General features: G+C 54.6%; 1 protein-coding gene across 2 annotated transcripts in view; it reads left to right on the forward strand.

Moving 5' to 3' along the window:
* The window catches only part of LRP5 (LDL receptor related protein 5), a 122,698-nt gene that overhangs the window by 39,617 nt on the left and 56,074 nt on the right, over positions 1 to 27,007 (forward strand). For both annotated transcript variants that reach the window (XM_027959819.3, XM_027959820.3), the window contains exons 3-5: positions 4,513 to 4,710; positions 11,820 to 12,016; positions 13,090 to 13,221. In XM_027959819.3, coding sequence (XP_027815620.1) covers positions 4,513 to 4,710; positions 11,820 to 12,016; positions 13,090 to 13,221 — 527 coding nt within the window. The remainder of the gene's footprint in view (positions 1 to 4,512; positions 4,711 to 11,819; positions 12,017 to 13,089; positions 13,222 to 27,007) is intronic.

A 27,007-nucleotide genomic window follows, 5' to 3' on the forward strand; every position in this document is an offset into this window, starting at 1 on the left:
TGCTGCGAGCATCAGGTGCCCTGGTGGGGGGCAGAGTAGCCCCTCTGGCCCTGAGGCTCTGGGGCTGGGAGGACATCAACCCCGCACAGGGGCGGGCGATGGGGTGCATGCCTGTACCAGCCCACGAGGGGCTGTGGTGGCTCCTGGATCTCCAGCTGAAGCCAGGCTGAAACCCAACCCCCTCTTTAAAATGCAAAATGGTCCTTCCCTAAAATAAGACCCAACCACAACCGCACCAGCCACTGCCCTCTGCGCCGAGCCCAGGCTGTAGTGCTCTGCCTCAGAAGTTGCTGGTCCTCCGTGGAGCTTGGGGGGCCTCTGGCAGCGTCCAGGCCCTGCACGAGCACGTCCGCACCGGCTGGGCTCTGGTAGCGGGGTGGCCCGCGAGTTCCCCATTTAAGGAAACCAGCCGGCCTCTGTTATGAAACCCGGGGGAAGGAATTTGAATTATGTTCCTCGCGGAGGTCCTGAGCCTGCACTTTTTCCGGCCTTTCCCGCTGGCCTCCGAGGAGCCTTTGGGGAGGGCATGAGTGGAGGGCTCCGAGATTTATTCTCCTGATAACTTCTGGGCAGCTGGGGGGGCCGGAGGCTGGGCTCATTCCAGGCTGCTGGGGGTGGGAAACAGGCCTGCGGGAGCCTTTGCAGCTGGCCGAGGGCACCTGTGAGCCTCAGGGGCTGGGAGGGGTTCACCACCGCCCCAGGCTGGCAGAGGGGCATGTGTCCCGAGGTGGACAGGCCTTGGCCCCAGTGAGAAAACCGCGCTGTGCCCCTGGAGCCTGTGACCAGCACAGCGCGCCCTTTCAGAGCCTCAGTTTTCTCACTTGTCCCACTGGAACAGTGATTCCTGCTCTCCCTGCATTTTGAATTGTGGTGCTGGAGAAGACTCTTGAGAGTCCCTTTGGACTACAAGGAGATCAAAGCAGTCCATCCTAAAGGAAATCAACCCTGAATAGTCATTGGAAGGACTGATGCTGAAGCTGAAGCTCCGATACTTTGACCACCTGATGTGAAGAGCCGACTCTTTTAGAAATGACCCTGCCCTGATGCTGAGAAAGACTGAGAGCAGGAGGCGAAGGGGTGACAGAGGATGAGAGGATTGGATGGCATCACTGACTCAGTCGACAGGAGTTTGACAAACTCAGGGAGATGGTGAAGTGCTGCAGTCCATGGGGTCGCAAAGAGTTGGACACGACTGAGCGAGGGAACAACCACCGCATTGCTTCTCGCTGGATGCACAGGAGCTTGCGTGCATAAGAGGCTTTTTGGAGAGGCGCTCTGAGTTCTCTGTCCCCACGGGGCTGGGGAACAGGGGAGCTTGTGACAGCAGTGGGGTACGGCAGGCCCCTCGCTGCACGTGAAGCCCCCTCAAGCTCGTTCTCATCATCTGTCACAACCCAGCAGCACCAGCGCTGACATGACCCCCCACCCAAGGTCTCTGGACCTCACAGATGGGGTTGGTCCTTGGAGCTCGGTCTTGGGGGGAATGGCAGCCGTGTGCATGCCATTTTCTCTCTCCCGCTGGACAGAGACCCCCAAAGGGCAAGTCTGGACTTGTTCTCTCCCACACCCCTGCCGGCTTGGCTGGTCCCTGGTGGACGGCAGCGCAGGGTTTGTGATGAGGTTTTACCTCTGAAGATGTGGAGGTGAGAGCTGGGGGGTAGGGGAGGCGCTTGATTGGTAATAGAAGCAGCTGAAAGGGAAGCCCATCGTCCACGGAACCAGGATGCCCGTGAAGTCACCTGTTATCACTCCTGGTGTCCCACAGCCCCTCCGGTCCCTGCCTGGGCTTGAGCTCCCTCCCTGGCTGGGCCTCCCTGCAACAGGACAGGTGGCTCCTAGGAGCCACCCCTTCCAGGCTGATGCCTGTTTGCCCAGCATAAACCAATCATTTGTCTCTAAAGCAGCCGCTAAGGCCGAGGGTGATGGGGTTTGCTGATTGCTCAAGACTCTTCTGTGCTGCCCCAGAAGCAGGTATCGCACCAGCTGGAGAGTCTCATGGGCCTCAAGTGGGAGGGGGCCTTTCGAGGGGAATCCAGGCCCTGTCCCCCCTCCACTCTGGAGAGACGCTGATGGACAGAGACGAACGGGTCTGCCCTTTTGTGGCCTGTGACTCCCCCAGAGCCGAAGGGTCCAGGAACCCAGGAGATGCGTGCCCTCCAGGCTGGTGTGGGTCCCCTGTGCTCTCCCCTGAAGGGCTGCATGGAGCGGGCGCCCCGCTAGGACAGCTGGGCCCTGGTGGGGTTTGAACCCATCACCCGAGGTGCATGCGTATTATCTCCGCCGCTCTCATGGTGGGACATCAAATAAGGGAGCCTCTACAGAGGCGGTAGGTTCTGGCTGGAGACCCTGAGATCATGGTTAAGCAGAGCAGAATCACCCATAGCCCACCTAGGAATAACTGAGATGTTTATAATTTATTTATTTTGGCCACACCAAAATAAATAGGACACGTGGGATCTTAGCCCCCTGCGATGGAAGTGCAGTCTTAACCACTGGACCGCCTGGGAAGTCCCAGCAGACTTTATTTTTTTTAAAGCAGTTTTAGGGTCACAGAAAAAATGAGGGGAGGAGTATACAGAGAGCTCCCACATGTCCACGACCATTTAGTGATTTTGACAGAGATTTAATGTCACATATCCACCGTTGTGTTATCCTGTGGTGGGTGATTCAGTCCTTCACTGATTTCCTGTCCAACTCTTGCGACCCCGTGGACTGTCGCCCGCCAGGCTCCTCTGTCCACAGGATTTTCCAGGCAAGAACACTGGAGCGCGTTGCCGTTTCCTTCTCCAGGGGATCTTCCCAACCCAGGGATGGAACTCGGGTCTCCCGCACTGCAGGCTGATTCTTTATCAACTGAGTTACCAAGGAAAGTCCCGTGTTATCCTGTAGGATCACTTTACTGCCCTCTGTGTTCCATTCATTCGTCCCTCCCGAGCCCTCAGCAGCCCCTGCTCTTTTTACCGTCTCCATAGTTTTGTCTTCTGCAGAGCGTCCTGTGCGGGAACCAGAGTATGCAGCCATTTCACGCTGGCCTCTTTCGCTTACTAATAGGCGTTTCGTGTGGCTCCGTGTCTTTTCACGGCTTAATAGCTCACTTTAGCGCACAGTAATATTCCATTATACATGTTTTAGCTGCTTTTTAGAAGTTCCTTTATGGCATTTTTGTAGGAGGAAAAAATCAGAAGCAACTGCAGATGTTCAGTATGGAATCACTTAAGTAACTTAATGGAGCCTGGTGGGTTAATAGTCCAGTCAGTCAGTTCAGTCACTCAGTCGTGTCCGGCTCTGTGTGACCCCATGGACTGTAGCACTCCAGGCCTCCCTGTCCATCACCAGTTCCTGGAGTTTACTCAAACTCATGTCCATTGAGTCGGCGATGCTATCCAACCATCTCATCCTCTGTCTTCCCCTTCTCCTCCTGCCTTCAATCTTTCCCAGCATCAGGGTCTTTTCAAATGAGTCAGTTCTTCGCATCAGGTGGCCAAAGTATTGGAGCTTCAGCTTCAGCATCAGTCCTTCCAATGAATATTCAGGACTGATTTCCTTTAGGATGGACTGGTTGAATCTCCTTGCAGTCCAAGGGACCCTCAAGAGTCTTCAGCACCACAGTTCAAAAGCCTCAATTTTTCGGCGCTCAGCTTTCTCTGTAGTCCAACTCTCACATCCACACATGACTACTGGAAAAACCAAAGCTGTGACTAGACAGACCTTTGTTGGCAAAGTAATGTCTCTGCTTTTCAATATGCTGTCTAGGTTGGTCATAACTTTCCTTCCAAGGAGCAAGCGTCTTTTCATTTCATGGCTGCAGTCACCATCTGCAGTGATTTTGGAGCCCCCCCAAAATAAAGTCTGTCACTGTTTCCATTGTTTCCCCATCTATTTGCCATGAAGTGATGGGACCAGATGCCATGATCTTAGTTTTCTGAATGTTGAGTTTTAAGCCAAGTTTTTCAGTCTCCTCTTTCACTTTCATCAAGAGGCTCTTTAGTTCTTCTTCACTTCCTGCTATAAGTGTGGTGTCATCTGCATATCTGAGGTTATTGGTATTTCTCCCGGCAGTCTTGATTATAGTCCACAGGGTTGCAAAATAGTCAAATGTGACTTAGCGACCAAACGACAAGAAAATTCCCATTAAAAGAACAAGAAAGATTCCTATTAGTAAGAAGAAGACAACACTCAGAAGATATTGCTAAGTGAGAACAAGTGGAAACAAGGATATTTAATTATCCAACTTTGATTAATAAATAATATGTTAGTGGGGATTCCACACTTCCATTGCCAAAGGTGTGGGTTCAACCCCTGGTTGGGGAACTAAGAACCCACAAGCTTCCTGGACAAAAAAAAATATACGTATCACTAACTGCTTAGGAAGCAAATCGGAAGTAGTAATACCCCACGGCCTGAAGACTGGATGAGGTTTCGGGCAGATTCATTGTCTCTGTTTCATATGCTTGCATTCATGTAGACAGGAAACAAAAATCAAACAAAAGCAAGCGTTTCTGTCCTCGTTAGGTACATGTACTGGACGGACTGGGGAGAGACACCTCGGATCGAGCGGGCAGGGATGGATGGCAGCACCCGGAAGATCATCGTGGACTCTGACATTTACTGGCCCAACGGGCTGACCATCGACCTGGAGGAGCAGAAGCTGTACTGGGCCGACGCCAAGCTCAGCTTCATCCACCGCGCCAACCTGGACGGCTCCTTCCGGTAAGTCCCAGCTCTGGGCCCTCCCCTTACCCTCCGGCCCGCCAGTCCCCGCTGGGCGTTGGTTGATCCTTCTCAACTCAGGCCCGTGGTCTTGCACCTGAAACCCTGGGGGCCTCAGGCACGCAGGCCTCCTCAGAACAGAGATCAGTAATGGTGCTCACACCGTATCTGACATCCCACCCGAGCAGGGTCTGGGGAGGCACCTGTATCAATTTTATGGCAAAATATAGATGGTTCATTCTAAGTGGGATGGAAAAGGCTATAAAGAGCCCGGTGTCTACATCCAGGTTTGGCCACCAAAGCATTGTAAAATTTCAGAGTTTTTAGGGTTTCAGTATTGCGGATATGCAATCGTGGGCTCAGGCCCAGGAGTTGATGGGGTTGTGACGACTTGTCTGCACACCTTCCTCCCCCCACCACTGAGCTTCTGGAGGCAGAAGTGTGGCCAGAATTGTGTTCATTGCATTCCTGTCTGGCTAGAGGGCCTTACGCATAGTAGGTGGTCAATAAAATAGGCTGAATGAATGGAAAAAGTGTTGTCTTTGTTGGTAATTGCTGTTAGGGCTTGCTGGTCAGCTGGTCAGCTTGTTTCCCTGCTTCATGACATTTTACATGTAGGAAACCCCCCCTACCCCCACCCCGCCCGCCTGCCCGCCCTTACCACTCAAGGGTGGTTTATTCATTGACTTCCTGCCTGCTGGCTCTGTGCCAAGTCTTGGGGCTTCTCCCGCTTGAACAGACCCTGAACCTACACTGGCCGGGCTCCTGGGCCAGGTGGGCAGGGTGTGGATGCTCAGGGTTGTGATGACGCCGCACGGGGAGGATGCAGCGGCCGGACCTCGGCAGACACGGGCAGACACCAGCTGGAGCAGACGTGCAGAGGTGGCAGCCTTGCCACGTTTTATCCAGGCCGTGTGCCGTGGTAATCTGCTGCCGTGTAACAACGTACCCAGATGCTGGCCGCCTGAAACAGTGAACAGACTTCTGTGGGCATCTGAATTTAGGAGGGGTTTAACTGGGGGGTCCTGGCTCTGAGTCTGTTCCGAGGTTATAGCCAAGCTCCCGACTGGAGCTTCAGTCACTGAAGGTGGGACTGTGGCTGGAAGACCCACCTCTAAGGTCATTCTCCTGACTGTTGGCAGGAAGCCTCAGTGCCTCTCTGCCTTCTTAGAGCTGAGCCGTGTGCCCCCGCTGATCTGAAACGTTTCCTCCCATTGTCCTTGGATCACAGCCTGGCCTGGGGCCTGGTTTGAGATTTGGTGGCCTGGGGAACCAAGGTCCTTGGATTGCTGGGTGATCCAGGCAGTTGTGAAGGGTGAGCTTTAGAGTCTACAGAGGCTGCAGGTGGGAGTGCCCTGCTCAAGGGGTTGTGATGAGGGGCAGTGAGGATGATAGTGGCATTTAAAATGGGGTGGTGGTGGTGGTAGTGATGATGGTGATGGTGATGGTGATGAAGGTGATGATGGTGGTGGTGGTGAAGACGTGATGGTGGTGAGGATATGGTGGCCACGTGATGACGTGACGGCTGGCCCTTGTATAACACTGGTGTTTTCCTGGACATCCGTCTGTTCATTTCGCCCTCATACCAACCCTGTAAAGTGTTTGCCATCTAGTATGCCTGTGTTTGGTCATGTCTGACTCTGCGACCCCATGGACTGTAGCCCACCAGCCTCCTCTGTCCATGGGATTCTCCAGGCAAGAACACTGGAGTGGCTTGCCATTTCCTTCTCCAGGGGATCTTCCCAACCCAGGGTTCGAACTCATATCTCTTGCATCTCCTGCATTGACAGGCAGGTTTTTTTATTTTTTATTTTTTTACCACTGGTGCTGCCTGGGAAGCCCTGTGTCTACGGTTATGATCCGCTATAATGCCGGTGTACAGACACGGACGTGAACTCACCCAAGGCCGCACAGCTAGTCAGAGCCAAAGCTGGAAGTGAGGCACTGTGACCCCGGGGCCCGCTTCCAGCCCCTCTTCTACCTACCTGATTTTTCTGGCTCTGCAGATGGTCAGTGCTCTTTATGGGTGTGCCCAGGGCTGTTCAGGTGGCACATGACTTCCTGGTAAAGAAGGTGAGCCCTGGAGCAGATGGACCTGCCAGGCCTCTCTCTTGCTCATGACCGTGGCTGGGTTGCTTCACTGCTCTGAGCCTTGGGGCCTGGGATGGGCGTTGGGGATTGTAATAGTGCTTCCCGGAGGTATTCACAGGGTCTGGTTTTATTATGCACGGTTTCTGGACACAGTAAGCCCTCAGTGAAGGCAGAGGGGGCAGAGGGGTCGTGGGTGGAGCTGCATCCAGGGGCCTGGGGCATCCTGAAAGGAGCAGGGAGTGTGGGTGAAGTGAGCTGAGTCTGGCACTGGCTTCGTGGGGGGCCTCCAGCTGAGGCAGGGCTCAGGGAGGAGAAACAGCCCAGAGAAGTGACGGGCGTCTGGATTCTCAGTGACGTCATGGAAAGCAGTTTCATGGTCCCTTGGGGCATGAACATTGAATTGGCGTAGGATCCAGCGATTCCGCTCCTAGGTTTATGCTGCTGCTGAGTGTGCTCAGTCATATCCGGCTCTTTGAGACTCTATGGACTGTAGCCTGCCAGGGTCCTCTGTCCATGGGATGTCCAAGGCAAGAATACTGGAGCCAGTTGCTATTTCCTGCTCCAGGGGAACTTCCTGACCCGGGATCGAACCCACATCTCCTGTGTCTCCTGCATTGGCAGGCGCATTCTGTACCACTGAGCCACCTGGGAAGCCCTGCTAGGTTTATACCTGCAAAGAATTGAAAATCGGCATTGAAATAAATGTGTATACATGAATATCCATAGCAGGACCATCCCCAATAGCCGAAAGGTGGAGACAACTCAGATGCCCACCAACAGATGAATGCTAGATGGATACATGAGGTGAGTCACATCTGTGCAACGGAGTATTGCTCACCCACAACAGGAGGGAACAGAGAGATGACACGCCACGGATGGCCTTGAAAACTTGCTGCTCCTGAAGGAGGCTGGACACCAAAGCCCACATATTGTGTGACTCCGTTTATTCGGAAAGTCCAGAGCAGGCCAGTCCTTAGGGACAGAAGGCAGACTGGTGTCAGCAGGCGCTGTGGGGGCAGGAGAGCTGAGGAGATGAGGATTAATTGCTTGGTGTGTTCGGGGTTTTCCTATGGGGATGGGAATGTTTGGGAAGTAGCTGGAGGTGGTGGTTGCCCAACATTATGAATGTGCTACGTGGCCCTGAATTATTCACTTTGAAATGGTTAGTTTGTGTTATGTGAATTTCACCTCAAGACATTTTTTTTTTCGTTTGTTCGGTTTTGGTTTTTATTGAGATATAATTAGCATATGCAATTATGTTCATTTTGGGTGTATTACACCGTGATTTGTTACACACGTGTGTTGGAAAATGATGACCCTAATAAGTTTAGTTAATGACTATCCTTATCAGTCAGTTCAGTTCAGTCGCTCAGTCGTGTCTGACTGTTTGCGACCCCATGGACTGCAGCATGCCAGGCCTCCCTGTCCATCACCAACTCCTGGAGTTTACTCAAACTCATGTCCATTGAGTTGGTGATGCCATTCAACCATCTCATCCTCTGTCGTCCCCTTCTCCTCCTGCCTTCAATCTTTCCCAGCATCAGGGTCTTTTCAAATGAGTCAGCTCTTTGCATTAGGTGGCCGAAGTATTGGAGTTTCAGCTTCAACATCAGTCCTTCCAGTGAACACCCAGGACTGATCTCCTTTAGGATGGACTGGTTGGATCTCCTTGCAGTCCAAGGGACTCTCAAGAGTCTTCTCCAACAGCGCAGTTCAAAAGCCTCAATTCTTTGGCACTCAGCTTTCTTTATAGTCCAGCTCTTACATCTATTCATGACTACTAGAAAAACCATAGCCTTGACTAGATGGACCTTTGTTGGCAAAGTAATGTCTCTGCTTTTGAATATGCTATCTAGGTTGGTCATAACTTTTCTTCCAAGGAGTGAGTGTCTTTTAATTTCATGGCTGCAGTCACCATCTGCAGTGATTTTGGAGCCCCCAAACATAGAGTCAGCCACTGTTTCCACTGTTTCCCCATCTATTTGCCATGAAGTGATGGGACCAGATGCCATGATCTTCGTTTTCTGAATGTTGAGCTTTAAGCCAAGTTTTTCAGTTTCCTCTTTCACTTTCATCAAGAGGCTTTTTAGTTCCTCTTGACTTTCTGCCATAAGGGTGGTGTCATCTGCATATCTGAGGTTATTGATATTTCTCCTGGCAATCTTGGTTCCAGCTTGTGCTTCCTCCAGCCCAGCGTTTCCCATGATGTACTCTGCATATAGGTTAAATAAGCAGGGTGACAATCTACCGCCTTGATGTATTCCTTTTCCTATCTGGAACCAGTCTGTTGTTCCATGTCCAGTTCTATCCCTATACATAGGTACAGTTTTTTCCCTTGTGATGAGAACTTACAAGATCCGCTTTCTTGGCAACTTTTAAATACAATACAATATTTTTAACTGTACATTGTTATGTATTGTTAATGTACATGCTGTACATTACACCCCCAGGACTGACTTACTTTAAATCTGGAAATTGGTGTGTTTTGATCTCTTCCACTATTTCACCCACCACCCCACCTCTGGCAACCGCTAGTCTATTCTCTGTATCTACGAGGTTGGGCTTTTAATGTTTTTTATGGAGTTATAATTAGCATACAATATTACTGTATTCCTTTCAGGTGTAAAACATTGTGATTCAATTATGAAATGATGACAGCAAGAACAGTTAACCATCCATCCCCAAGCAAACTCATTATGGTATTATTGACCGTATTCCTTATGTGTGCATTGTATAAATCCCCATGACTGATTTATCTTGTAGCTGGAAGTTTGTACCTCTGCTCTCCTCCTTCTATTTCGTCTGTTTCCCCACCCCCTCCCCTCTGGCAACCACCTGTTCTCTGTATCTGTGAGTCTGTTTCCCTTTTGTCTTCTGGAATTCACGTGTCAAGAATATCATATGGTATTTGCTTTTCTCTCTCTGACCCTTTTTCACTTTGCATAATACTCCAGGTCCATTCATGGTGCCACAAATGACCAGATTTCATTATTTTTATGGCTGAATAGTGTTCTGGATTTTATTCACACACACGCACCGTCTTTTCTTTATTCACTCAGTTCATCTGTTTATGGACAGAGGTTGCTTCCATACACTGGCCATTGTAATCACAGTTGCAGTGAACACAGGGATACTTATACCTTTTCAAGTTTGTGTTTTCATTTTCTTAGGGAACTTATTCAGACATGGAATTGCTGGGTTGTGTGGTAGTTTTATTTTGAGTTTTTTGAGGAAGCTCCATACTATTTTCCATACTGGCTGTACCAATTTACATCCCCACCAACAACGCACGAGGGTTTCTCTTCTCTACATCCCTCCTAACCTTGTTGTGTCTTGTCTTTTTGGTGATAACTGTTCTCTGCTTCCTCTTCTATTTTTTGGAATAATTGGAGATGGATAGGTATTAACTCTTCTTTAAATATTTGGTAGAATTCACCTATGAAACCATCTGGATCTGGACTTTTGTTTGGGGGGTGTTTATTGATTATTGGCTCAATGTTGTTACTAGTTCTTGGTCTGTTCAGATTTTCTGTTTCTTCATGATTCACTCTTGGAAGATTGTGTGCTTCTCGGAATTTATCCATTTTCTCTAGGTTGTTTGATTTGTTGGTATAGTGTTCTCTTATGAGGGCTTCCCTAGTGGTTCAGTGGTAAAGAATCCGCCGGCAATGCAGGATTCGATCCCTGGGTTGGGAAGATCCCTGGAGAAGAAAATCGCAACCCACTCCAGTATTCTTGCCTGGGAAATCCCATGGACAGAGGAACTTGGTGGGCTACAGTCCATGGGATGGTAAAAGAGTCGGGCACAGCTTAGTGACTGAACACATTCTCTAATGATCCTTTGTATTCAATAGTTTTTTTAAAAAAGTGACATAAAAGAAATGGGGAAGGGATTTCCCTGGTGATCCAGTGGTTAGGACTGTGCACTTCACTGCAGGGAGCTCGGGTTCGATCCCTGGCTGGGGAAACATCCGATGTGCCGCGTGGCGCGGCCGAAAAAAAAAAAACCAAACAAAAAAACAGGCAATCGGGTCAGATTGCCACTGAGCACGAGGGTGTGGTCTTCAGCCAGTGGCGCCGCTCGAGTATTTCTCTCCTGGGTGCTGCACTTGGGACTGAGCACGTGCTGGTGGCCACCCACCCACAGCTCCTGCCTCCTACCCTACAGTGGGGCGAGAGTCATCGAACCAGGTAATTGCATGCTACCAGCTGTGTAAATTATGATTCTATTACCAGCATCCATAATTTCATGAAAACACAAGTTGCTGGGTATTATAAATACACAGAACTCTTCTTCCCTGTCCCTGTAGGTACTTCGTCGCTATATTGTGTCCGACTTTTTGCGACCCCAGGGAGTGTAGCCCGCCGGGCTCCTCGGTCCATGGGATTTCCCAGGCAAGAATACTGGAGTGGGTTGCCATTCCCTTCTCCAGGGGATCTTCCTGACCCAGGGGTGGAACTCCTACGTCCCCTGCATTGGCAGGTGGATTCTTTATCACTGAGCCACTTGGGATGCCCTGAATACACAGACGAGACTACCTTTCTTTATTTTCAGATTGATGCAAGTTTAAGTTGCTTTGGTAAATAAATTATGGGTTTCAGAGGAAAGGGCAAGTTACTTCTGTTCTGGTTTGTATTAAGCTGTTAGAGCGTCAGGCAGGACACGTGCTTGTCATCAGTGTGTTGCCACCAGGTGTGGCTTCTTGCTTGCCACTTCCCTTCCGTGTTTCTTCCTTGTGGGGTATTTTGCCGGCATCCCCTATTCTAGAGTCAGGTTGGGTGGGGAGCAGGTATGTGTGCAAGAGCGCCCATGTCATTGTCAGGGGTGGTGGGAGGTTGGCTGGGTCTGGAAGGTGCAACCTGAGGGAGGGTTCCTGGGATGCTGGGGTCTCAGGCTGCTCCATTGCCGCTCCATGATCCGGTGAGATGTCGATGGGTCACCAGTGACGATGGAAGGCTTACAAGAAGGGGAACGCAGTGGGGATCCCCCCTGACGGCTTCTCCACCCGCCTCTGCAGGCAGAAGGTCGTGGAGGGCAGTCTGACGCACCCCTTTGCCCTGACGCTCTCCGGAGACACTCTGTACTGGACAGACTGGCAGACCCGCTCCATCCACGCCTGTAACAAGAGGACTGGAGACAAGAGGAAGGAGATCCTTAGCGCTCTCTACTCGCCCATGGATATTCAAGTGCTCAGCCCGGAGCGGCAGCCTTATTGTAAGTCAGGGTCCAGGCCGGGGCTGAGCGCGGGAGGCTGGTGTCTTCACCTGGGGAGGGGGCAGGCTGGGAGAGGTCCCTCTGCAGAGCTGGCGCGGGGGCTGCTTTGGGCAGGGCTGTCCTCAGGGGTGGCAAAAGGATTCCCAAGGAAGGTTGCCCTGTTTTATCAAGGCCCGGTGGAGGTTACATATTTACTCATGGAAAATCTGCTCCAGGTCTGAGTTGTCAGCCTGGGCTCTCCATGGGGTTGTGGAGGGATCTCTGATGGTGAAAAGCCCCTGTGACAGGCAGCCAGCATGGCCAGGGACTTGGGTTCACCCATTCCCTCAAGGACCATCACCTGCCCTTATGGGGACCTCCACCAGGTCCCATGGGGACCACAGAGGGTGAGGGGTGGATTCTGGCCTCGATGCAGTTGAAGGTTCCAACTTTGAATTTAACTGGGGCCCCAGGGGTGGGGCTCTCTGAACTTGTTTTCTGGGGAGAGCTCCGTGGTCCTTAAATGGAAGCTGGATTCAATCCTTGGGTTGGGAAGATTCCCCCGGAGAAGAGAATGGCAGTCCATTCCACTGTTCTTGCCTGGAGAAAGTCGGACACAGCTGAGCAACTAACACTTTCAGCACTTGGCGTTTCATGGGTCCCGCCCCATCCTGTCCTGGGCAGAGCGAGATGCCGGGAGCGTCAGTTCAGTTGCTTGATGGTTGTGCCAGGGAGAGCTGAAAGTCTCATCACCAGCATCGGGAGGCTCAGCCCTGTGTGGCCACCGAGCACCTGTGCAGAGCCCATGAGGTCCAAGCACGTGACAGATAAAACAGGCCTCTGCTGCAGGAACCCCCGACTCAGGGCGGCACCACTGCCAGGCAGGCAGGTCCTGGGATCCTGCCAGCGAGGGCTGGGGGTGGCCTGCACGGCGGAGGTGGCCTTGGAGGGGCCCTGATGTAGACAGGGTTTCTCCTTGTAGGAAATTGAGAGCAGGAGGAGGAGGGGCGGGGAGGATGCCCACGTCGGGCAAGGTGGGAGTGTGGGTTGAGGGTCAGTTCCGGAACCGTGTCCCCCGGCCCCGTTTCCCGCAGACCACACGCGGTGTGAGGAGGACAACGGCGGCTGCTCCCATCTGTGCCTGCTGTCCCCGCGGGAGCCCTTCTATGCCTGCGCCTGCCCCACAGGGGTGCAGCTTCAGGACGACGGCCAGACGTGCAAGGCAGGTGAGCCGTGGAGGGGCGGCCACCAGCCTGGGTGCCCACCATCTGCTTCCCTCGGGGAGGGGCTCACACGGTCTGGGCTCCAAGCTGCCGGGATTGGGTCAGATCTGGGCTCTGCTGCCCAACGGGTGCCCTGGGGTTCCCATCTGTAAGAGGAGGTCGTGCTGGATGGGCTGAGACCCCGAGTGCCACGCACCCTGCCTGCTTGTGTGATCACAGCCTAAAAGCCGGCCGTTGTCAACTGTTAGGGTAAGGAGGGCGGTGTGCCAGGAACCGGGAGGCAGGAGGCAGCGGCAAACACATCGGCCTCTCCTCCCGCCTCTTCCGAGGGCTCCCCACTGTGCGGCACCGTGGGCCCTCCCGAAAGCTCCTGTCTTTGCTCTTCTACTTTTTCATAAGCGTTGCTGTGGAACTTATAATTCACTTAAAAAACATTTTATTTTTTATTACTTTTTTTTTTTTTTTTTTTTGCTACACTGTGGCAGTGTGGGATCTTGGGTCCCTGACCAAGGGTGGAAACTGTGCCCCCTGCTGTGGAAGCAGAGTCTTAACCCCTGGACCTCAGGGAAATCCTATAATTCATTTTGACCCTTGCATCCCATTCCCATGGAATCTTCCTGCCATAATCACCCCCTTCCTTCCCACCCCCTGGAAACGTAGGTCGTGAACACATCCTCAATGGGAGTTATCTTCCGGACGCATGAAGTTTACCTGATTTCCCGCCCCCCCGCCCCCCAGACGAGTGATATTCTTTGCTTTTGACATTTTTCCGCTTCTTTATTCTCCCCCTTGCTTGTCGCACGCTTGCTGCTTCAAGCACTCAGGCTGTGATTATTTGTAACGAAGTATTACCCATCTTGGGGTGCTGCCTGGGGGCCTTTACTGCCAGGTGTGGGGTTCAGGGTGTGCTCTTCTGGAAACGATGTGTGTCCAGGATACAGCTTGTCCCTGGGGACGTCCAGGGCCCAGCACAGCCAGGCAGCACCAGGGTGAACTCGGGCCAGACCAGCAAGGGGGGTGGTGAGAGGTGACTGGAAGCAGCCACCCCTGGGCCAGCCCCACTTGAGGGAGAGAAAGCGAAGGTGAGGGCTTCCCTGGTGGGCTGTGGGCAGAAGGGAGGAGCAGTAGTAGAACTTGGTCCTGGACTTAAAAGTTCATGATGGCAAATCTGAAAAACGTGGCATCCGCTAGGTTCCATATACCCCCAGGCCGTTCCCATGCGCCTGCTGCGTGCTAGGGTTAAAGCAGATAGCGAGCCGGCAGGCCTGTTTCCCCACCGCTCACAGAGCACATGGGCCAGTTGGGTCAGGTTGACGGGTCACACACGCGAATAAAAGTTGTCAACAGATTTGGATCAGAGTAATGCAAGACGCATGAAAGGGGCTGCGACAGAGAATATAGTTGAGTCCCCTAATCTGAATGAGTTCCCTTCTGGGAGTGCGTTGGTAAGTCCACTTTGTTGGTAAGTCTAACAAAGTTAGCCAAGGTAACCCAGCTAACACAATCGGGTATTTGGTCTGGACTGTAAGAGGCTTATAACACTTTTCATGCAAATAATATGTAAGAAGCAAACACGAAAATTAACACATTTCTTATCTTACAGTATAGTACCTTGAAAAGTACGGTAGTACAGTACAACAGCAAAGAGGGCAAAAAGGGGCTGGCATAGAGTGAACAGGCCAGAAGAATTACTGACTCGGGGAGGGAGAGGAGGTGGGAGATGGCAGAGCTGAAGGATGGTCAGCGACAAGAGATGGAGGGCGAGCTGCAGTGTCGGTCACACCTGGCTGGATGGCACCGGTTCTGATCCCTCGTCGGAACCAGATGCACGTTCGCATCTTTAAAGTTCGCAACTCGACGGCTTGTGTGTCGGGGGCTTACTGTAATGCACAGGGGGGTGGGTCAGGGGGACTGACTGCCTGAGGTGGATGGCCAGAGAAGGTCCACCCCAGGAGGCACCGTTTAAGCTGAGACTTGGGGATTAGCAGGGAGGAGGGAGATGGAACAGAGAGAAGGAACAGCCTGTGTGGCTGCCCTGTGGCAGGAGCCAAGTTGGTGTCAGGACTGACCTCACAGGTGTCTGATCTGTGCAGGCACACGGAGCCCCAAGTTCAGAAGAGCCTCGTTTTGTGCTCTGCTGTCGACTTGAGAGGACCCTGCATTTCCACTCTGCAGCGGTCCCTGCAAATTATGGAGCCGTTTCTGCTTTGTGTATCGCAGAAACTAAAGGGAAATCTGGACATAGTGGAGATATTTTGGTGTATCTTTCTCTGCTCTTTTGCCGTATGTGTCTGTACATTCCAGTTGACCGTATTGCAGGAGCATTTGCAGTTATATGAGATATGTCCCAGGTGGTTCAGTGGTGAAGAATCTACCTGCCAGTGCAGGAGGCGCAGCAGATGTGGGTTTGGTCCTTGGGTGAGGACGATCCCCTGGAGGAGGAAATGGCAACCCGCTCCAGTATTCTTGCTGGGAAAACCCCATGGACAGAGGAGCCTGGTAGGGTACAGTGCATGCGGTCCCAAAGAGTCGGGCATGACTAAGCACGCCCACACAGTGCTTCAAGAGCATGTGTTTACTGCCTGAAGAATGTTTTATCCAGCGTGCAGACCTTCAAATCATCTTCCTCCTGTTGGGCATTTCTGTTCTACTTGTGTTTTTGCAATTTCCGAGTCTCGCTGCTGTGAGAGGGCTGGCTTGGGGCCTGGCCCCGGAGGTAGAAGGATCTGGATCTGCTGTCTGTTCTCTGCCATCGATGGGTGCTGTCTGCCTGAGCCCTGTGTGGGATCGGTTGGTGATGTCTGCTCTGGGAGAGGGAGGGGGATACATGTATGGTTGCCATCTCCGCCCACTCCAAGTATCTAGAACCAGGCTGCATGTGGGCATTTGGGGAAGGACCAGGGATGGATATATCAACTTAAAAAAATACACAGTATGAGAATTGTGAGTTACGTTTAATTTGGGGTAAAATGAGGACGATAGCCCGGAGATAGCATCTCAGATAGCTGGGAAAGAGGTAGGGGAAAGGGTCAGTATATATGTGATCTTGATGAAGAAGTTCATGCAGTCAAGCGCATAGTTTTGCAGTTTCTGCTAGTCGCAAGGAACAGATGTCACGTCACATGAAGGGCTGTAGTGCTTTTCTAGGTATGAGGAGATACAAGAATTGGCTCATAAAATGGGCGTCTGAAAATATCTAACCATCCGAAGGCCCGTCCTGCCAGTTTTTCCTGGAACACAGATGCCTCCATTTCTACTCTCCACCCCGAGCTCCTTTCAGGACGAGTTGAAAGTCAGCAGCCGCAGCAGCACACGACCTAATCTTGGTACAGGCGGATGGCAGTGCCTATCCCGCGTGCCAATTTGTAGCTGACAGACAACCCCAGGAAGGTAGCTGGCGCAGCAGTGCCTTCCCCAGTGGGGGCCTTGTGCAGCTGCTTTGGTTAAGGGGCCTTCCTGCATCAAAGTTCCACGAGTGGGGTGTGGGCAGAAATGGGCTCTGAACCCTCATGGAAGCCCAGAGTCACGGCCCAGTGGAGTGGCACAGCCAGAGAAGCCTGGAGTTCCAGAAGATACTTGACCAGACCGCCCTGGGGTGTAGCCCTGGGGCCCTGTCACTCTGCCCCTCCCTTCCTAATCTGTGATTTGGGGGGTGGGGGCGGGTCGAGACCACCCCCTGCCAGGGAAGCTGTGGAGAACCCAGGGCGTCAACAGGAGTTGCAAATGCTGAACGGGACCCCCATGCACTTAGTGGGTCTACAGAAACAGTAGCCATGCCCACCATTCATGCCGTTGACATTGGGTCAGGCCCACGGGGCTGGGTTTGCCTCCATTGTCTGAGGATCCTCCCACCCCCTGGGGGAGGCCCCGATTCCTTTCCAACCAGAACAAGTGGGCACTGTAGCCTTCTTTTGGGTTTCCACCATCCCAGTAGCTGGGGCCTCTGAACTCTGGGGGCTGCTGCCTGGGGTCGAGTCCTTTGAGAGGATTGTGTACTCTCTGCAGGCATCAACTGCAGGGAGAGGGGTGGGAGAGCTTCCTGGAGGAGGCAGTACCCAGGACTGGAAGCTCTGTGCTGGGGAGCTGACACCGATACCCGATACCCACGAGGGGAACTGGGGATTAGCAGCAAAGCCTGTCTTTCCTGTCGGAAGCAAGCCCTCGGGGGCGGGATGTGCGGGGTATGCGGGGTGTAGGGTGGGGTAGGGCTGGGGCTGATCCAGTTCCCAGAGACCCCTGGGAGTCAGCCACTGGGGCCACCTTCCCTGGTTTGGTCAGAACTGCCCCCTCCCCAGCTGGGAAGGACACTTTTTCAAATGACTCAGCTGGAGAATGCCAAGCTCGTGGAAGAAAAATGTTCTTGTTGTCATTCCGAGGGGCCCCTGCTTGGGTGGGAGCGAGGGACAGGGCGGGGGGCTGCATAGAGGCAGACAGGACGTCGTCACACTGAGGCTGCATCCACCTGCGTTTGCTCCATATGCTCCCGTCCAGGACCAGAGTGTCAGGTCAGAAGAGGGAACAGCTTAGAGAGACAGAAGCCATGGACGGGAGTCTTGGTTTACATGAGAATGGGATGCCCAGGGCCCGGTTTTTATAATGCTGGTTCACACCCCAATTGCTTTCCCACTGATGCAGGGTTCATTCTAGGGGGTCAAGGGCGGCTTATGTAGCTCCTGCCTTGGAGCTTGTTAGAAGCTGAAGCGATCTGGGGGCAGCCGGGGTGGGAAAGGGTAAACAGAATTTCCTAAATGTTTTAACTGAAGTCAGGAAGCAACCCAGAAGCTTCATAGAGCATTTCAAGGGTTTGCCCCCAAGGTGGCTTTCTGGACATTCGAGGTGGTCCTCAAACATCTCCTTGTGTCCTTCACCCAGAGGAGCGCAGACATGAATGAGAAGGGAGTTCTGTCCCCAGGGGGTCCTCCTCGGCTGCCTGGATGACAGATGCAGCGAGGACCCAGTGGGGCTGAGGGTTTCAGACGTCACACACAGCGATGCCTCCCCTGGCGGACGGGGGGCTTCGGGACGCGGATCCCCCCGCTCCCAGCCTCTGTTCTTTGCCACAGACAGAGTGTCATGTTAAAGGATGACGTTTGATGAAAAGGACCCCCCACCCCCAGCCCGCCGCCCTGCTCCTGTCTCCTGAGCGCGGTGGCTGCGTTCCCTGCTCCTGCAGCCTCCCCAGCGGTCGCACCGCTGGTGTGTGTCCTTCCGCATCCCGGCGAACGTAAATCATGTGTGGAATGCGGGTTTTGACTGCTGACGCCATGTGGGGTATCAGCTGCAAACACTGCCTGGAGACAGAGGCTGGCAATGCGAGGGTAACATGAAGCAAACGAGGCGCTGAAGCCTATTGAATGTCACTGGCGGGGCTCCGAGGATCTGGCGCAGGCGCCTTGCCGGCCGGAAGGCAGCAGTGCCCGTGGAGGGCTGCCAGGGTCTTCCGAGGCTCGGGGTGTCCGGTAGGGAGGATGGAATTCCGGGGCCAGCTGAGGAGGCCCCGGGATCACTCGGGGATCTCCTCTTGGCTGTGGAATTGGTGAGGTCCAGTGTCCCACGGGGGCCAAGAGCCAAAGCCACATGGTGAGGGCTCCGGAGGAGGCCCTGGACTAGGGGGATGGCCTCTGGGACAGAGGGAAATGGACACAGACTGTGCCTGGGCGGCTTCCGTCCAGGACAAGGTGTGTCGAAGGCAACATTTGCGACAAATAACACGGCTTTGGTCTTCAGTTGAGAGCCTGCCGAAGACTTCGGGTAGCGAGGAAATGCTCTCTTGGGCATACCCAGAATTTAGAGTGACTTTCCTGGTGGCTCAGATGGTAAAGAATCTGCCTGCAGTGCAGGAGACTCAGGTTCAATTCCTGGGTTGGGAAGATCCTCTGGAGCAGGAAATGGCAACCCGGGATTCCAGTATTCTTGCCTGGAGAATTCCATGGACAGAGGAGCCTGGTGGGCTACAGTCCACGGGATCACAAAGAGTCCAACATGACTGAGCGACTAACATTTTCACTTTTCAATCATGTGATGGCTTTCTGTGTGCAGTGTTCCTTTTATGGAACCTTAACTCATGTGCCGGCTGTGTGATCTTGGGAAATTGGCTCAGCCTCTCTGTGCTTCCATTTCCTCAGCAGTAAAAAGGGATGATCAGCTTCCCTGGTGGCTCAGACGGTAAAGAATCTGCCCACAATGTGGGAGACCTGGGTTTGATCCCTGGGTTGGGAAGATCCCCTGGAGGAGGGTGTGGCAACCCACTCCAGTATTTTGCCTGGAAAATCCCCATGGACAGAGGAGCCTGGCGGGCTATTGTCCACAGGGTCGCAAAGACTTGGACACGACTAAGCGAGGAGTAAGCATGTAGTACCTGATTCATGGGGTTGTTGAGAGGAAGGCCTGGCTGCCTAACAAACATGAGCTGTGCTTGAATTTGGACTTGAACTTGGAGTCAGGCAGGCATGATGGCAGGAGAGCAGTTCTTCCATGGACATTTGGAATCAGAAGTAGATGTGGATGCCAACTGGTACCCAGAGGAGCTGGGAAGGGGGGCCCAGTGTTTGGGGAGCCCTCTTCGCCTAGCCAGTTGGAGAGCCAGGCCTGTGGCTCTCCTTTCTGGGGATGAAGGCCAGTGTTGAGCTAGAAGGATTCTGGATCGGGGCAGGGGCCTGGCTGTGTTGGAATTACCATCACCCATGTGACATCCAGGTTCCCGGCCCCAGCAAACCTCCATGACAAGGGACTAGGTGTGGGTGGCTGAGGGCTGCCTCCGCCCTGGATGCGTGCCCAAGGCAGCTGCCGGGTGGCCGGTCGGGAATCACCCGCATGGCCGGAAACTTCTCACGATGGGAAGCCAGGGTCTCGGGCGTGACTTGCGGATTCACCCCAGGTGCCTGACCTTTTATGCTTGTGTCTGTGTGCTAGTCACTCAGTTCTGTGCGACTTTTTGTGACCCCGTGGACTGTAGCCCTCCAGGCTCCTGTCAGTGGGATTCTCTAGGCACGAATACTGGAGTGGGTTACCGTTTCCTCCTCGAGGGGATCTTTCCGACCCAGGGATCGAACCCAGGTCTCCTGCATTGCAGGCGGATTCTTTACCAGCTGAGCCATCAGAGAAACCCATGGAGTTGAATTTGAAGACATTTGTGTGACGTGCGTGAATCCTGTATTTTTTCCTGATTTTGAGCCAGGGAGAGCCGGCCTTGTGCAGGGGTCAGGGCCTTCCCCGGGGCAAAGCTGAGATGGGATGACGCTTGGACCCCAGCAAATGGGAGCCTGCGACATCCTGAGGCGGGTGTGGGGGCCCTCAGGGAAGTGGAGGGTGGAGTGGGGGCTGGTTCACTTGCTGCTGAATGTGCACAGAGCGGGGAGCCCGTCAGCGCCCTGAGCTGCGGCCTCCTCACTAGTGACGTGGGGAGATCGGAGCACGCCCCTCAGCGGGGCTGGATCGGGTGTCGGGAGAGGCAGAGCCGGCTGGGCGGGGGGCACGCAGACAGGACGGGAGCCCCGGGACTCCCTGCCTGTGGGCCAAGGAGCGTCTCTTTTCCCACAGCCCCCTGGGCGGGGAGGTGACACCCACTGGCTTTGGGGGCCCGTGTTTCCAGAGACCCAGGGAGGCGCCTGTGGGTTCCGAGACTGGAGTGGATGTCCCAGCAAGTGGCCCTCCTCCGCCTTGGCCTTGCTGGGGGCTGAGTGAAGCCTGGGGGGAACCGAGTGACTCTGGTCCTTGAGGCGGGGAGCCCGCCCTGGGCCAGGAGCCCGGTCCGGGCCCGACCGCGAGCCCGCGTGCCCTCCAGCGCCAGCCTCCCCGCCCCCTCCCTGGCAGCCACGCCGACGGAGGTGCCCGGCTGGCTTTGGTTTTCCCCATGTTTTTCCAATTATGTGGAATGGGCTAAAAACAGCAGTAGCGGGGCCTTATTTGGGAGTTACCACCACCGGCCCAAGGCCCTCGCTCTTGCCGCTGCTCCCAGCCGCTCCGCGGCCCGCCCCTCGGGGGACCTGCCCTGTTCTTCTGACTTCTGTCCCTGGGCCTTCCTTATGCCCATGGGACAACCCCCTCCTCAGGGCCTGAGTGACCTGGGCAGGTGACCTGCGGGCCCATGTCTGGGGCATGTGGCTCCGCTACCCGGGGGTGGCCAGGCAGTGCTGGGGCGTCATTCTCCGTACCCGCAGCCCAGGCCTTTCCAGATGAGGCGGGGGCCTGCTGATTGACGGCCCGCCTGGCGCACCTCGCCAGGAAGGAGTTTTAACAGATGTTCGTGGGGACAGGAGACGAAAGGGCGGCGGAGATGTGGCTGGGCGGGGGTAGCCGGAGGGACAGAGGCGCCTACTGTCGGGCTGACAACTGGGCCCCTCGCGTCCGTCCGTCTGTCCGGGAGGATTAGCCGAGGCTCAGGCCCGAGGGATAAGGGGTGCGTTTGTTCCCAGCCTGGCTGTCTTGTCACTTATCGGGGAAGTAGGTCGAAGGGAAAAGAAAGGAGGCCCTTGTGGCCCAGACCGCCGCCGCCCGGGCAGTGATTGGCGTCGACTCTGCAAACAGAAGGCAGCTGCTGTTCTCAGCCACGGACCGTGAATTTTTAATAGCAAGAAAATCAGATTCCACCGTCCCAAGAAATGGTGTCACAAGCCCAAGTGCTGACTTTTTTTTTTTTTTAAAGAAATTGAGGTATTTAATATGACTTGCAGACAGTAAAACGCGCAGGTTCTAAGTGTAGATTTTGATTAGTGCTGACAGTTGTATACATCTGCATAACTACCACCCCACACCAGATACAGAAGACTTTCACCACCCGGAAAGTTCCCCGGTGCCCTGGGCAGCCTCCCGCCATAAACCAATTCCCCCACCCCCATCCCCCCCACCGAGGCGGCCGCTGTCCTGACTTCCATCAGCACGGATTAGTTTTGCCTGTTCCGGAACGTCATAGAAATGGAACCACACAGCATGTGTTCTTTTGTGTCTGAGTCTGAAGACTAACTTTTAAAACTAATAGAAGAGGAGAGGGGAGCCTGCCATATTCTTTGAAAGAAAAACGTGACATTGTGGGTCTGGGGCCTTGGACAGGCGGGTGTCCTGGGTGTGGTCAGACGCATGGACACCCGTGTCCACTGGCCACAGTGAGACTGCAGTCACTCCACATGTAGCCCCCACCCTCCCAGCCTGTCCGACGTGCCCCTTGCTTCTGCAGCCGCGCCCACCTCCAGCCTGGCCCTGGACCGACCCTGGGGGCTGAGACAGGTCCCCTCAGGGACACATTCTGTGCTCTCAAGGTCCGGCCGCTAGTGGACGGGCGCCCCAGCCCCCAGCACCTCCTGGGGGCTAGGAGTGACACTGTATGAGGTAGGCTCTCTGGCCAGCCTGCGTTGTCCACACGCACCGTCAGAGGCACAGAAGGAGGGGCAGAGACGAGACCTGAGCCCACGCAGCCTGGCCCAGGGTCTGTGCCCAACACTCCCCTGCCCCGCCCGGGCCCCAGGGACGTCTGCCTGCCGTGCACCAGAGTCGTCTAGGGATGCTTCTGGTCTGCCTGGGCTCAGAGTGACCCCTCTGTGGGCTTTCTAAAGAACGGAGCCTGAAGAGGTGGGACGGAGCCTTCCTCATGCAAGTCCTGGGCTCTTTGCCAGCCCCCCACCCCACATTCCTGCCTTTCAGGGAGCCTGGCTGCCCACTTCTCATTTGCCCATCCAACCACACTCTGTTGGAATACGTCTCTCTCGTTCCCAGCCTTGCGTGGGGGCCTTATCCACACCTGAGTCCTACCCGTGAGGAACGGGCCAGCTTGCCTGCTCAGGGTCACTCAGGAGGGAAATGGGGCTGAGGGTGAGGTTGGGTGTGACCCCCAGGCGGTGCTGCCTGTGGAGGGCCAGGTGAGGGGCCTGGGGATGGGACCGGAGGCAACTGGCTATGGGGGGGTTGCAGGGCTGGCACTGACCTGGCCAGTGACCCCCAGGCCTCAGGGCGGGGTGACCCCCGTCCCAGAGCCGTGCACGCAGGCCCAGCCCCCAGGCCAGGGGCCGGAGCCTCCCTGCAGCCTGGCTGGCAGGCCTGAGGTGGGCCGTGCGGGGGGACAGCTGCTTGCGCCTCAGGTTTCCAGCGGAGCCAGCGTCCGGCCCGGCCACTTCCTCTGTGCCTTGTGACCCTGTGGTCGCTCAGCGCGGTTTCCTGGGCTGGGGTGCCGGCCTGTGGTCTCAGTGTTTGTCCAACTGCTTACCCCAGGGGGGCAGTGGAGAAAATCAATTGCTAAAAAACAAAAACAAGCCTGCTGCCTGCCTGCTGTGAAGCTGTTTATGGCCTTAGAAGCTGCAGCATGGACCGCGGCCTACGCTGGGCCCGGCTCTGCCTGTGTGGGTCTGGGCCCGGGTCACGGTCGAGGCTGGCTCTGCCTCCCATGGGGGCAGCGAGGGGAGATGGACGCAGGAGACCCGAGAGCCAGGACGGGGGCTGAGGACGCGCAGGCAGGCGGAGAGGCATCTCTGGCAGGAGGAGCCTTCGGGGTGGTACGGCCTTGGGGGAGCCGTGAGGTGTGAGCCTCGTCCTTCCCGCGGGGGGCCGTGACCTTGGAGCTAGCTACAGGTGGTTCAGCAGGGGACAGGGTGCTGTCCACCCTGCCTGCTGGGTTGGGGGGGCAGGGAACTCACAGGCCCCACCCCTTCCGTGTATGGTGATGTGGTCAGTCCAGGCCCTGGGATGCACTCTTGTTTTGCCCATCGTGAAAAGTCTGTTTTCCGAGTTGAGGTGTGGAAGGGGTTAACCCTGAGGCCCTCTCAGGTGGTCCCCACACCGGATGACCGCCGCCAGCAGCGTCCTCCTGGTCCGCCAGGGCTGTGGGCGCTTCTTCCCTCTCCCTCCTTTCTCCTGTTCTTCAGCTCAAATAGCTCAGAACCTGGAGGCCGAATATATCCCCCCCCCCACCCCCCTACCCTCGTGGCAATTTAGTGGAGAGCTAGGGCACTCCCTGCTAGGTCACCCTTGAGAAAGCCATCGTGGGTCTCTGGAATGAAGACCATCGCCCCACCTAGTCTGTGAGATCCCCTTGGGATAAACTTGTGCGTCATCTTTTAAAGCCTTTGTTTTTCTTCTTTTGAAGTGACATTTGTGTTAGCTGTAGGAAGGAAAACATAAAAAATAACTGGAGAAAATTTAAAACTCTCATAATTTTGCCACCTAGAGTGTTCTTGCCTGGAGAATCCCAGGGACGGGGGAGCCTGGTGGGCTGCCGTCTATGGGGTTGCACAGAGTCGGACATGACTGAAGTGACTTAGCAGCAGCAGCAGCAGAGATAGCTGCTGTTACTATTTTGAAGTGTGTTTCTTGTCCTTTTATCTATTTATTTATTTGGCTGTCACACGTGGAATCTTAGTTTCTTGACCAGTGATCAAATCCGTGCCGCCTACAATGGAAGCAAGGCATCCTAACCACTGGACCCCCAGGGCAGAGGGAGCACCCTGTCCTTTCTCCTGTGCCCACATTCACATCTTGCGTGATTTGTTCGGATCGTGTGTGTAGTAGTATCATGCTGACTTTGCCGCCTACCACCTCCCCAGCCTGTCCTGGCCCCGCCTTCTCCAGAGGGTGCCGTTGGGGCTTGTGTAACGATTGACCTAGACTCCAGCCCCTTCATATATGTAATGCTTTCCTGGTGGCTCAGAGGGTAAAGCGTCTGCCTGCAATGCGTGAGACCTAGGTTCGATCCCTGGGCTGGGAAGATCTCCTGGAGAAGGAAAAGGCAACCCAATGCGGTACTCTTGCCTGGAGAATCCCATGGACAGAGGAGCCTGGTGGGCTACAGTCCACGGGGTCACAAAGAGTCGGACACGACTGAGCAACTTCACTTTCACTTTTTTCCCTTTAGTGAGATCTCTAGGTTCTTTACAGGTTCTTCCTTTCGGGTTTGGGTTTTGCTGTTTTCACGAAGCCTTGGGGACCCTCTGTGATGGAGAACCCACGTGCGTTTCTAGCTGCTGCTTTGGGCTGGCTTCTCGGAGGGGAAGTTGCCTGGTCAGAGGGTCCCTAACCCACACTGCCATCCAGGAAGCGTGCACGAGACAGTCCCCTGGGAGGTGGGGACCTACTGACCCAGCTGGTAGCGACAGTCCTCTCACTTCTACCTGCAAGAATCCTCCTGCAATGCAGGCGGCCCAGGTTCGATCCCTGGGTCAGGAAAATCCCCTGGAGAATCCCATGGACAGAGGAGCCTGGTGGGCTACAGTCGATGAGTTCACAGAGTCAGACACAATTGAGCGACTAACGCTTGGGCGTCCCTGGTGGCTCAGATGGCCAAGTTACCAAGAAGTTATCCGTCTGTTGTGTTTATTGATTGTGATTTTTGTCTTCTATTAGTTTGTGTTTATGGACTTTGCCCGTTTATTATTGGGGTCTGGGTAGTTTTCTTGTTGATTTATATGCCTTTTAACTTTCTTTAAAATACCTAACGGACTTTATTTTTCAGGCAGTTTTAGGTTTACAGGGGAGTGGAGTGGAGAGCACTTGGAGGCCCTCTGTGTCCCCCCTCAGTCCTGACGTGGTTTCCCATGTTGTCAGACTATAGTTCTGACGCTGTAAAAGTCACACGTACTGTCCCACGGAAGGATTAGCAAACCCCAGCCCCCACCCGTGGGCCAGAGGGCTCGCGGCCTGTCTGGGGGCAGCTGTGGGCTAAGCTTGGTCTTTACACAGTTGAACGAAGATCATGAGAGGAGTGTTTGGTGACCTCGGAAAGCGGTAGGGCCTTCAGGTTTTGGCGCCCACGTAGGACGCTTTGCTTGCACGCCTTTGCTGACGGGTCAACTGTGGCAGCTTCTACACGGTGGTGGAGCCGAGGGGCCGTGAGAGGCGGCTGTGGCCTTGCAGAGCCCGGAGCGTTTGCTGTCCGCCCCTGGATGGAAGGCGCACAGAGCCCTGTGGGGACTGGAAGGCAGGCCGGAGGGTGTGGAGATGATGCTGTTCACGGGGGCTTCCTCTGGCCTCGGTCCCGGGGGGCTCTGTGTGTCTCGTGGCCAGGCTCTGCCACCCCCACTGCCTGCCCTTTCCACAAGGCTTCCTTGCAGACAAGGGTGGGCTCGGAGCTGCCCCGGCATTCAGCGTGCAGAAGGTATTCAGAGTAGAGTCGTGGTCTGCTGGTCCACCCTCGGCGGGTACCCAGCCTCCGAGCTCAGATCGGACCCCACGGAAAGGGGGCGGTGGAGGGTTGCCCCACGCCTGCCTGCGGGGCTGCAGAGCGGCCTCCACAGCGCCCCTGTGTCTGGAGTTCCTGCCCTTGAACCCGTTCTTCTGTGGAAAGTGTCCCCCCACCCCGTGCTCCCCAACTGTTGGGAACAGAATCATATCCCCCCCAAAAGACAACGGTGAAGTCCGCAGCCTTGGAACCTGTGGATGTGACCTGATTAGGAGATAGTCTCTGCAGCGGGAACCAAGACAAGGTCGTGCTGTGCTTGGATGGGCCTGACAGCTGGGGATCAGTCATCTTCTCGGAGGGCTGCTTAGACACAGACCCCGGGGAGGAGGGCGAGTTAAGATGGAGGCAAGCAGCCACAGCCCAGGGGGTGTCGGGGACTGCTGGCAATGACCAGAAGCTGCAAGAGGCTGAGAACGGCTCTTCCCAGACTCTTTCGCGGGAGCTTGGCCCTGCCAGCACCTTGATTTTGAATATTTAATTTGTTTATGTTTATTTTATTGATGGATTGATATTTATTTTGTTTATTTTACTGAGTTGGCTGTGCCGGGTCTTAGTTGCAGCATGTGGGATCTAGCTCCCCTACCAGGGATCGAACCTGGGCCCCCTGCATTGGGAGTGCAGAGTGTTGTT

The sequence above is a fragment of the Ovis aries genome, chromosome 21, assembly GCF_016772045.2.
Source record: "Ovis aries strain OAR_USU_Benz2616 breed Rambouillet chromosome 21, ARS-UI_Ramb_v3.0, whole genome shotgun sequence".
In the NCBI taxonomy this organism is placed as follows: Eukaryota; Metazoa; Chordata; class Mammalia; order Artiodactyla; family Bovidae; genus Ovis; species Ovis aries.